The sequence below is a fragment of the Ammospiza caudacuta genome, chromosome 32 (genome assembly GCF_027887145.1).
Source record: "Ammospiza caudacuta isolate bAmmCau1 chromosome 32, bAmmCau1.pri, whole genome shotgun sequence".
Classification (NCBI taxonomy): Eukaryota; Metazoa; Chordata; class Aves; order Passeriformes; family Passerellidae; genus Ammospiza; species Ammospiza caudacuta.
In genome coordinates, this window is record NC_080624.1 from 4,530,823 (window position 1) to 4,542,628 (window position 11,806).

The 11,806-nt window shown below is 62.6% G+C and overlaps 1 protein-coding gene across 2 annotated transcripts; it reads right to left on the reverse strand.

Moving 5' to 3' along the window:
• Positions 1–2,308: 2,308 nt before the first annotated feature.
• On the reverse strand, positions 2,309–11,400 carry RTN3 (reticulon 3). Of its 2 annotated transcripts, none has more exons than XM_058822395.1 (7): positions 11,243–11,400; positions 4,723–4,933; positions 3,721–3,859; positions 3,564–3,633; positions 3,390–3,436; positions 3,196–3,254; positions 2,309–2,555 (listed from the first exon to the last, which is right to left on the reverse strand). In XM_058822395.1, exons 1-7 carry the CDS (start codon positions 11,358–11,360, stop codon positions 2,510–2,512), a joined length of 690 nt encoding a protein of 229 aa, XP_058678378.1. In that variant the 5' UTR covers positions 11,361–11,400; the 3' UTR covers positions 2,309–2,509. The 2 variants fall into 2 exon arrangements, with proteins under 2 accessions (XP_058678378.1, XP_058678377.1); XM_058822394.1 differs by lacking the exon at positions 11,243–11,400 and adding an exon at positions 6,600–8,360.
• Positions 11,401–11,806: the final 406 nt, after the last annotated feature.

Consider the following 11,806-nt stretch of genomic DNA (forward strand, 5'->3'; position numbering starts at 1 on the left):
AGTTCAGGGTGTCCCCAGGAATTCAGGGTGTCCCCAGGGATTCAAGATGTCCCCGGGAGTTCAGGGTGTCCCCGGGAGTTCAGGGTGTCCCCAGCAGTTCAGGGTGTCCCCAGGAATTCAGGGTGTCCCCCCTTTTAAATGTCCCCAGCAGTTCAGGGTGTCCCCGTCCATCCCGCACGGCCCCATCCAATCCGGGCCCTCCGTGTCCCTTTAAAGTGTCCCCATCCCCTTCAAGGACCCCTTTGAGACGCCCCCAGGGACAGCACCGGTGACAGGTGACATGGAGGGGGGGGGTAATGGGGACGTCGGGGACACGGGGACAACGGTGGGACACCGGGGCGGGTGGCACCTGGGGACAACGGTGGGAGAATGGGGACACCGGGGCGGGTGGCACCAGGGGACAATGGTGGGACAATGGGGACACCGGGGCGGGTGGCACCAGGGGACAATGGTGGGACAATGGGGACACCGGGGCGGGTGGCACCTGGGGACAACGGGCACGCTGAGGACCCGGAGCCTTTGGGGACACCGATGTTGGGGACGCTGTGTCCCTGTGTCCCTGAGCGGTGCCAGGGCGGGGGCACAGGGAGGGGACAGGAGGGGACAGGAGGGGACAGCGCTGTCCCCCCCAGCCGTGCCAGCCCCACCGAGGATGAGGATGATGAAGAGGCCGCAGGGGGTTGGGGGGCACAGGAGCCCCCCCCTCCGCCTGGTGGGGACATTAAAGGGAGGGAGGTGACAACAGGGGACACCCCATGGGGACACCAATGACCCCCCTGTGTCCCCACAACACAGCCACACCTGTACCCACCCCCATGTGCCCCCCCGGTGTCACTGTCACCCCTCAGTGTCACTGTCCCCCCCCCGGTGTCACTGTCACCCCTCAGTGTCACTGTCACCCCTCCGGTGTCACTGTCAGCCCCCAGTGTCACTGTCACCCCTCAGTGTCACTGTCACCCCCCCAGTGTCACTGTCACCCCTCAGTGTCACTGTCACCCCTCAGTGTCACTGTCACTCCCCAGTGTCACTGTCACCCCCCTCGGTGTCACTGTCACCCCTCGGTGTCACTGTCACTCCCCAGTGTCACTGTCACCCCCCCAGTGTCACTGTCACCCCCCTCGGTGTCACTGTCACCCCTCAGTGTCACTGTCACCCCCCTCGGTGTCACTGTCACCCCCCCAGTGTCACTGTCACCCCTCAGTGTCACTGTCACCCCCCAGTGTCACTGTCACTCCCCAGTGTCACTGTCACCCCTCGGTGTCACTGTCAGCCCCCAGTGTCACTGTCACCCCTCGGTGTCACTGTCACCCCCCCAGTGTCACTGTCACCCCTCAGTGTCACTGTCACCCCTCAGTGTCACTGTCACTCCCCAGTGTCACTGTCACCCCTCAGTGTCACTGTCACCCCCCTTGGTGTCACTGTCACCCCTCAGTGTCACTGTCACCCCTCAGTGTCACTGTCACCCCCCAGTGTCACTGTCACCCCCCTCGGTGTCACTGTCACCCCCTTCAGTGTCACTGTCACCCCCCAGTGTCACTGTCACCCCCCTCGGTGTCACTGTCACCCCCCAGTGTCACTGTCACCCCCCAGTGTCACCTTATTTATGTGTGTGTGTGTGTGTGTCCCCACCTTGTACATGACCCCCAATAAACCCCCCAGAGACCCCCGGGGTCTTGGGGACATTTGGGGACATCTGAGAGAAACACGGGGACATTTCAGGGGGCCACAGGGACATTTCAGGGGGGGTATCAGGGACATTTTGTGGGGGTCCCAGGACCATTTTTGTGAGGGGTCTTGGGGACATTTTGGGGGGGGGGTCACAGGGACATTTTGGGAGGTCTCAAGGGCATTTCTGGGGGGGGTCCCGGGTACATTTTGGGGGTGTCTCAGGGACATTTTGGGGGGTGTCTCAGGGACATTTTGGGGGGGGGTCTCAGGGACATTTTTGGGGTGTATTTGGGACATTTTTGGGGTGTCTCAGGGACATTTTGGGGGTGTCTTGGGGACATTTTTGGGGCGTCACAGCACAGAGCCCCGGCGTTGTCGCGGTGTTTTATTGTAGCCACAGCCCCACACGTGGATTATTATTTTGGGGGGGGGTCTCCCCCATTTCCCACCCCCCCCCAGCAGCGAGGGGGGGTCGGGGGGCGCAGTTTGGGGGGGCTGTGGGCAAGGCTGAGCCCCCCTCCCCCATTTACAGCAGTTACAGACATTTCACCTCAGTTAACGTTAAAAAAATAAAACCGGGGGGGGGGGGTGGGGGGGTGGGGGACGAGCTTGGGGGGGGGGGTGGTTTGGGGGGGGGCGATTTTGGGGGTTCAGCCCCCCCCATTTCAACTGGGGGGGGTGGGGGGGGGGGCACAGACGGACGTCACTGTGAGATGGGGGGAGGGCAACGAATTTTGGGGGTTTTGGGGGGGTTTGGGTGGAGTTTGGGGGGGGGGCACAAGCTTGGAGTGGGGGGGGCACCGCTGGGCACCCCCAAACTCCCCCTCCCCCACCCCGGGGTTTATTCCGGCTTCTTCTTGGCCAGGCCCGGGAGCTTCGCCTGGATCCTACAGAGAGAGGGGGCACAGCTGATTTGGGGGGGCCCAGGGTCTCTTGGGGGGTCCCCAGCATGTTTAGGGAGTCCCCAGGATTTTTTGGGGGGTCCCCAGCATTTCTTTGGGGGGTCCCAAAGATTTTTTTTTGGGGGGGGTCTCCAGGATCTTTGGGGGTCCCCAAGATCTTTGGAAGGTACCCAGGATTTTTTTGGGGGGTCCCCAAGATCTTTCAAGGGGTTCTCAGGATTTTTGAGGGGTCTCCAGGACTTTTTTTGGGGGGTCCCAAAGATTTTTTAGGAGGTCCTCATGAATTTTGGGGGGGTCTCAGGGATTTTTGGGGGTGTCGCCAGGATCTTTGGGGGTCCCCAGGATTTTTGCGGGGGGTTCCCAGGATTTTTTAGGGGGGTTCCCAGGATTTTTTAGGGGTGTTCCCAGGATGTTTAGGGTGTCCCCAGGATTTTTTGAGGATCCCCAGGATTTTTTAGGGGGGTTCCCAGGATGTTTAGGGTGTCCCCAGGATTTTTTGGGGGGGTTCCCAGGATGTTTAGGGTGTCCCCAGGATTTTTTGGGGGGGTTCCTAGGATGTTTAGGGTATCCCCAGGATTTTTTGAGGATCCCCAGGATTTTTTGGGGGGGTTCCACGAGCACCTACTTGGCCATGAGGTCCTTGGTCTGGCGGCGGACGAGGGCCATGTAGTGATTGATCTGCACCTGAATTGGGGGGAAAAATGGGGATTTCAGGGGTGCCCCCCCCATTTCTGGGGGTATCCCCCTTCCTTTTGGGGGTGTCCCCCTTGATTTTGGGGGGATCCCCTTGATTCTGGGGGGGTTTCAGTCCGGGCTCACCTCATATTTCTCGTACAGGGGCGGGAGGGTGAAGGCCAAGATGTCGGCTGGGGAAAAAGGGGGTACAGGGGGGGTTATTTGGGGGGAACCCCCCCTCTGCGGCAACTCTGGGGGTCAGCACCCCCAAAACCAAACCTCTGGGGGGTCGTTTTGGGGGGGGGGGGGGGGTCTCACCGAGGATGAGGAGGGTGATGCCGTTGAACACGGCTCCCACGTAGGTCATCAACCACATGGTCAGCGCGAGCTGGGGGGGCACAGCACAGGTTTTGGGGGGTCCTGGGGGGCAGTTTGGGGTTCAGGGAGGAGGAGGAAGGGGAGGAAGGCTCCGAACCTCCAGGGAATCCACCAGGTCCTCCACCAGGAAGAGGTGGAGCAGCAGGTGCAGCGCCCGGTTCACGTGCTGGGCCACCAGGGCCGCGTGCGCCTGGAACGCCTCGGGGGACAGCGCCAGGTCCACGTCCAGGTACGCTCTGGGGAGAGGGGGACCCCGAAATCTGCGTCTGAACCCCAGAATCCCCGCCCTGAACCACAACATCTGCATCTGAACCCCAGAATCCCCGCCCTGAACCCCAAAATCCCTGCCCTGAACCCAAACATCTGCATCTGCACCCCAAAGTTTGTGTCTGAATGTGAAAATCCATCTCTACCCCACCAGCCCTGGGAGGTCTCAGGGGACAGAGTCAGGTCTGGGTCAAAGATTGCGGTGGGGACACCCCAAAATCCCTGTGCACACCCCAAAATCCCTGTGCACACCCCAAAATCCTCCCACCCTGGGGGACCCCAAACCCCCTGACCCACTTGAAGGGGTGCCCAAACCACCCAAACCCACCCTGGGGGACCCCAAGACCCACCCTGGGGATCCCCAAACCCACCCTGGGGGACCCCAAACCCACCCTGGGGATCCCCAAAGCCCCAAAGCCCCCCTGGGGGACCCCAAACCCACCCTGGGGGACCCCAAACCCACCCTGGGGATCCCCAAAGCCCCCCTGGGGGACCCCAAACCCACCCTGGGGGACCCCAAACCCACCCTGGGCACCCCAAACCCCCTCTCCCACCTGAAGGGGTGCCCAAACCCACCCTGGGGATCCCCAAACCCACCCTGGGGATCCCCAAAGCCCCCCTGGGGGACCCCAAACCCACCCTGGGGATGCCCAAACCCCCCCTGGGGTACCCCAAACCCACCCTGGGGGACCCCAAAGCCCCCCTGGGCACCCCAAATCCCCCAAATCCCCCTCTCCCACCTGAAGGGGTGCCCAAACCCACCCTGGGGGACCCCAAACCCACCCTGGGGATCCCCAAAGCCCCCCTGGGCACCCCAAACCCCCTCTCCCACCTGAAGGGGTGCCCCTCGTCGGATTTCTGCAGCGCCTGCACCACGGCCCTGTAGACGCGGAGGCTGATGGTGACCGAGAGCAGGGCCAGCGCCACGTGCGCCACCACCGTCACCGCGCTGAGCGTGGCCAGCGACAGCAGCAGCACCAGGCTGGCGCCGAAGGCCACCGCGCTCTTCCTCACGTCCCGCCAGAACAGCAGCTCCTGCACGGCTGGGACAGACACGGGGACAGGGGTTACGGGGGGACAGACGGGGGGACACGGAGGGGACACGGAGGGGACAGACGGGGGGACAGGGGTTACGGGGGGACATGGAGGGGACACACGGGGACAGTGGGGTCACACGGGGAGGCACAGACACGGGGACAGGGGTTACGGGGGGACAGACGGGGGGACACGGAGGGGACACGCAGGGGACACACAGGGGACAGACAGGGGGACACACGGGGACACGGAGGGGACACACGGGGAGGGACAGACACGGGGACAGGGGTTACGGGGGGACACACAGGGGGACACGGAAGGGACACACAGGGGACACACAGGGGACAGACAGGGGGACACACGGGGACAGTGGGGTCACACGGGGAGGGACAGACACGGGGACACGGAGGGGACACGCAGGGGGACACACAGGGGACATGGAGGGGACAGACAGGGGGACACACGGGGACAGTGGGGTCACACGGGGAGGGACAGACACGGGGACATGGAGGGGACGCACGGAGGGCACACAAGGGCAGCAGGATCACAGAGGGGGACAGACAGGGGGACAGTGAGGTCACACAGGGACACAGAGGGGACAGACAGGGGGACAGTGAGGTCACACAGAGGGACAGACAGGGGGACAGTGAGGTCACACACGGGGACACGGAGGGGACAGACAGGGGGACAGTGAGGTCACACAGGGACACGGAGGGGACAGACAGGGGGACAGTGAGGTCACACAGGGACACAGAGGGGACAGACAGGGGGACAATGAGGTCACACACGGGGACACGGAGGGGACAGACAGGGGGACACGGAGGTCACACACGGGGGACACGGAGGGGACAGACAGGGGGACAATGAGGTCACACACGGGGACACGGAGGTCACACACGGGGACACGGAGGGGAAACAAAAAAGAGACAAAGAAGGGACACGAGGGGAGGTACAGGGGAACAAGGAGGGGACACCAGAGGTGACAAGAAGGAGACACAGGGAGTGACAAGGACAAGTCACAAAGGGTGACAGTGAGGGGACACAGGGAGGGTCACAGGAAGTCCCCGCGTTGTCCCACCCCCATTTCCCCCTTCCCCTGAATGCACTAATTACCCTCGCTCATTAAACAGCCCCTTCATTACACACAGCCCTTAATTAATTACATCCCCCCATTAAACCCAGGCATTAATTAACCCCCCCTCAGTGTGCCGGCGGGTTCGACCCCAAAACCCCGGATTTTACCCCAAAACCCCCAGAATTTACCCCCAAATTTCACCCCAAAACAAGGCAGCCCTGAGCCTCCCCTCCCTGTGGCCCTCACTGCTTTCGGCGCCATTTCGGGGTTCCAAAGGCCCTTTTCGGGGTTCCAAAGCACTTTTTGGGGTTCCAAAGCACTTTTTGGGGTTCCAAAGCACTTTTTGGGGTTCCAAAGCACTTTTTGGGGTTCCAAAGCACTTTTTGGGCTTCCAAAGGCCCTTTTTGGGGTTCCAAAGCACTTTTTGGGGTTCCAAAGGCCCTTTTTGGGGTTCCAAAGCACTTTTTGGGGTTCCAAAGGCCCTTTTTGGGGTTCCAAAGGCCCTTTTTGGGGTTCCAAAGGCCCTTTTTGGGGTTCCAAAGCACTTTTTGGGGTTCCAAAGCACTTTTTGGGGTTCCAAAGCACTTTTTGGGGTTTACCTGCCAGGCGGGGCAGGGTCCTGGCCGGGGGGCTCTGGAGGGGCTCCCCCAGTTCCTGCAGGGTCTGGTGCTCCTGGACGGGGACAGCCTTGGGGACAGCCTTGGGGACACCGGGGACATCCTTGGGGACACTGGGGACAGCCTTGGGGACAGCAGGGGGGGCCTCGGCCGGCGGCTCCTCGATGACGGTGTCGTCGGAGTCACCGGAGCTGTCGGCGTCCGCGGGGACAGCGGGGACACCCCCGGGGACGGCGGAGACGCCACCGACGGGGACGCCATTCCCAGGGGCGCCGATGTCACTCTGGATGCCGGTGACGGCGGCGACACCGCTGGCAGCGACAGTGACACCGTTCCCGATGCCAACACCAGCGACGCCATTGCCAACGCCGGTGACGGCGGTGACACCGGTGAAGCCATTCCCCATGGCGGTGACACCAGTGGCACTTTTCCCCACTGTGGTGACACCGGTGACACCATTCCCAACGCCACTAATGCCGCTCCCCGCGGCAGTGACACCAGTGACACCGTTCCCAATGCTGGTGACACTTTTCCCCACTGAGGTGACACCAGTGACACCATTCCCAATGCCAGTGGCACCGGTGGCGCCTTTCCCCATTAGAGTGACATCGCTCCCCACGGCAGTGACACCGGTGACGCCTTTCCCCATTGCGGTGACACCGGTGACACCACTCCCAATGCCAGTGACACCGGTGACACCGTTCCCGATGCCAGTGACACCGGTGACGCCATTCCCCATTGCGGTGACACCGTTCCCAATGCCAGTGACACCGGTGACAACATTCCCCATTGCGGTGACACCGGTGACACCGTTCCCGATGCCAGTGACACCGGTGACACCATTCCCCATTGCGGTGACACCGGTGACACCGTTCCCAATGCCAGTGACACCGGTGACACCTTTCCCCACTGCGGTGACACCGGTGACACCGTTCCCGATGCCAGTGACACCAGTGATGCCATTCCCGATGCCAGTGACACCGGTGACACCTTTCCCCATTGCGGTGACACCGGTGACACCGTTCCCGATGCCAGTGACACCGGTGACGCCGTTAACGCCGCTCCTGCCGCCGCCGCCGTCCCCGTTGCCGTCCCCCTCGCCGCCGTCCCCGCCGCCGTCGCCGCCGCGCCGCTCCACCAGGTGCCAGGAGAGCAGCTCGCTGGTGAAGCTGTGCATCTCCCGCACGCACCGCGACACCTCCTCCAGCGCCGCCGCCGAGCCGGGCGCGGGCCGTGCCAGCGCCGCCCGCCCGGTGCCAGCCCCGGGCACGGTGCCGGCGCGGGGCGAGGGCGGGAAGTGGCACTCGCGGCCCTCGGGGATCTGCGCCAGCGCCGGCCCGAACTCGCGGTCGAAGGCGGCGCGGTCCGGGACCACCTCGAACGGCGACTCCGGGGACTCGGGGGGGCTCTGGGGGGGACCCCGGTCCCGCCCGCCCGGGGCCGCTGCCGAGGGGGGGCACGCTCAGCTCAGCTCAGCTCGGGGGGGCCGTGTCCGCTCCGAGGGTCCCCCCCGTTCTGTCCCCCCAGCGTTCGGTGGCCTGGGGCACCCCAGGGGCGTTTTGGGGTCCCCCTGTCCCTCATTCTGAGGGCGCCCTCCCGTTCTGTGCCCATCATTCGGGTGTTTTGGGGTCCCCCCCCGCTCTGTGCCCCCATCGTTCGGTGGCCTGGGGCACCCCCAGGGGCGTTTTGGGGTCCCCCGTTCTGAGGGCGCCCTCCCGTTCTGTGCCCATCGTTCGGTGGCCTCGGGTGGTTTTGGGGTGTCCCCTATCCCCCACTGTGAGGGCCCCCCCCATCTGGTGGCCTCAAGAACCCCCAGGGGCGTTTTGGGGTCCCCCCGTCCCTCATTCTGAGGGTGCCCCCCCGTTCTGTCCCCATCATTCCATGGCCTCGGGTGTTTTGGGGTCCCCCCCGTTCTGTCCCCATCATTCCATGGCCTCGGGTGTTTTGGGGTCCCCCCCGTTCTGTCCCCCCCGTTTGGTGGCCTGGGGCACCCCAGGGGGAGTTTTGGGGTCCCCCCCCCATCCCAACCATATGGGGGGGCGGTTTTGGGGTCCCCACGTAGAATTTTGGGGTCCCAGCCATGCGAGGGGGGGGGGGCGGCGGTTTTGGGGTCCCCACGCAGATTTTGGGGTCCCCCCCCACTCCAGCCATGCTCCCCAAAATTCAGGGGTCCCCCCCCGATCTCAGCCATGCGTGAGGGTAATTTTGGGGTCCCCAGCAGAATTTTGGGGTTCCCCCATGCGGGGGGGGAAGGGGGGGTCAAGCGGCGGCACAGAGGATCCCCCCAACCCCCCCCCCAAATACACCCCAAAATCCAGGGAGGAGAGACCCCAGTTTGGGGCTAAAAACCCCAATTTTGGGGCTAAAAAAGCCCATTTTGGAACCAAACCCCAATCGCATTTTGGGGCTAAAAAAGAACATTTTGGAACCAAACCCCATTTTGGGGCTAAAAAAGCTCATTTTGGGTCTAAAAAAAAGCCCATTTGGGGGCTAAAAAAAGGCCAATTTTGGGGCTAAAAAAGAACATTTTGGAACCAAAGCCCAATCACATTTTGGGGCTAAAAAAGCTCATTTTGGAACCAAACCCAGACCCCTTTTTGGGGTTAAACCCCCCATTTTGGGTTCAGATTAATATGGTGGGGGGACACCCCAAACCTGCCGCTCTGGGTGCTGAAAATTGGGGGTGTCCATCAATCCATTTTTGGGGTAAAGCCCCCCCAGTTTTGGCTCTGGGGGTTCCTTCAGCCCCCTCCCCATTTTGGGGGGGATTTTGGGGTCTCTCCCCCCAGTTTTGGCTCTGGGGGCTCCTTCAGCCCCCTCCCCATTTTGGGGGGGATTTTGGGGTCTCTCCCCCCAGTTTTGGCTCTGGGTTTCATTCAGCCCCTCCCCATTTTGGGGTCTCTCCCCCCATTTCAGCCCCCCAGCGGCGGGTGGGACACGGCGCAGGCGGGTCAGGCATTGGGAGGGGGGGGCAGGAATTTTTGAGGCCAAACCACAAAAAACGACGAATTTCACCTCGAGCAGCAGCGGGGGGGGCGTGCAAAGCTTTGGTGGGGGGGGGGGGGGGGGGAGCAGCCTTGGGCAAAGCTGGGGGGGGGTGACCCCGAAAAAAGGACAAGAAACCGAGATAAAGAGCAGGAAAAGAGAGAAAAAGAAAAATGTCTGGTTTTGGTGAGTTTAACCCTTTGTTGCCCCATTTTTTGGGGGGGGGGGGGGGGCTCAGCAGCGTTTGTGCCCCCTCCCCAAAAAATCCAGGAGTTATTTTAGGGGGGGGATCCCCCCCTTTGATGTGACATCGAGACGCCAAACCAACCTCGGGGAGCCCCAAAACGGCTCTGGGGACCCCCCCCAAAATCCAGGGGGCTTCTTTAGGGTGGGGGTCTCCCCAACTTCCCCCCTCCCCAGACATTTTTCTTCCTTGGGGTGCAGGAAAAAGGAAAAAAAGGAGGACGAGAGGGGCAGACTTGCCTGGTGAAGCCGCAAAGAGAGAAACGGGCTGGGAGGAGGAAGAGGAGGAGGAAGAGGAAGAAGAATTGGGGGGATCTGCAAGAGAACACAGAGGGTGAGAGCTCGGCACCCCCCAAAACCCCCCAAAATCGCCCCCCCAAGGAGGCGGGGCCGGCACAGCTTCATCGTCGCCAAAAACCACCAGGAAAATTCCAGGCTGGAATCCCCAATTTTGGGCATTTTCACCTCGCTTTTTTCCCCCAGCTTTGGGGGCCGGGAGCGGCGCAGGGACGGGTCCCGAGGGGGGCACCCCGAAATTCCCTCCCCGAGGGGGAGATCTGGGGTGAAACCGCCGAGTTTTGGGGTCTGGCGGTGCCCAGGGGTGGAAATTGGGGTGAAATGCTGGGAATTGCAGAGTCAGGGTGCTCGGGAGCGATGGATGGAACGGGGGAAGGTGAAATTCCCCCTCCCCAAAATCCCCGGCAAGGACGGACGGAGCGGCACCAGGTCCCCAACGACCCCAAAACCCCAAAACACACCAAAGTTCCCTTTTCTGGGCATTTTCCCCCCGTTTTTCTGAGAGATGTGGGGGTGGAGGTGTCGCTGCCCATCAAAGCCAACCTCTCAAAATCTTCTCCACCGACCAAATCTCCACTTCAGAGCCTCTTTGTCCTCTAAAATCCCCCGATAAAAACTTATTTTCCCCTTTAAAATCCCCCTAAAAAGCACCATTGCCCAAAATGTGCTCTTTCAAAGGCCTTTTTTCCTCTGTTTTACCCCAAAACTTCTTCAACCCCTCATTTTTGTCCCCCCAAGCCTCTCAACCTCACAGAGACCCCCAAAAAGCCTCAATGCCCCCTCAAGTCCCTGCGCCCCAAATCTGCTCCCCCAAGGCCTTTTCTGCCTCATTTTCCCCTCACGTTCTCCCCTCACCCATTTCTAACCCCCTCTAAAACACTTTTTACCTCACACCGAGCCCCCAAACGCCGATTTCCCCCTAAATCTCCCCCCCAGAGGCCTCCTGCTCCCATTAACCGCCCCCTCCAGGTTTTCCCTCGCTATTTCTGCCCCTCCCAGCCGGTTTTTACCTCACACCCAACGCCCAGAGGCTCCTTCCCCTCACGCCCCCGCCGAGGCCTCACCTCCCTCACCCCCCTCAGGCCCCGCCCGGCCCTTACCGGAGCCCGACATGGAACCGCCGACCAGGCCCCGCGTGGAGGAGGCGGAGGACGAGGTCACGGAGGTGGACGAGGAGCTGGAGGAGACGAGCGAGGACTGCGCGGCGGGATCGGCCATGGCGGCGGAGCGCGGAGCGAGCCCGTCCGTGCGGGGCGGCGGCCGCGCCCCGACTGCCGGGGGGGCGGTGCCGGCGGGGGCGTGGCCGGCGACAGCAAACCAGTCAGAGTCCCTCACCTGCTGCGGGTGGGTGGAGCCAGCGCGGCTGGGCCAATCAGAACCTCGCCATGGCGGCGCACCGCCCTCCCGCCGCAGCTCGGCGCTGATGCGCATGCGCATAACGAAGGGGGCCCCCGCAGTTGCCATGGCAGCAGCGGGAGAAGGAGAAGCTGCGCCTGCGCGCGGCTGGAGTGGCGCGGTGCACGACGGGAGTTGTAGTCCCAAGGGGGCCCCGCATGCGGGGAAGGGGTTCCGCGGGGTTCCTCTGCGGGAGAAGCGTTTTGGGGCCTCTGCGGCCCCGCACTCCCGTCTCAGGATCTCCTATAGGGTGGATCCCTCCGGTGGAA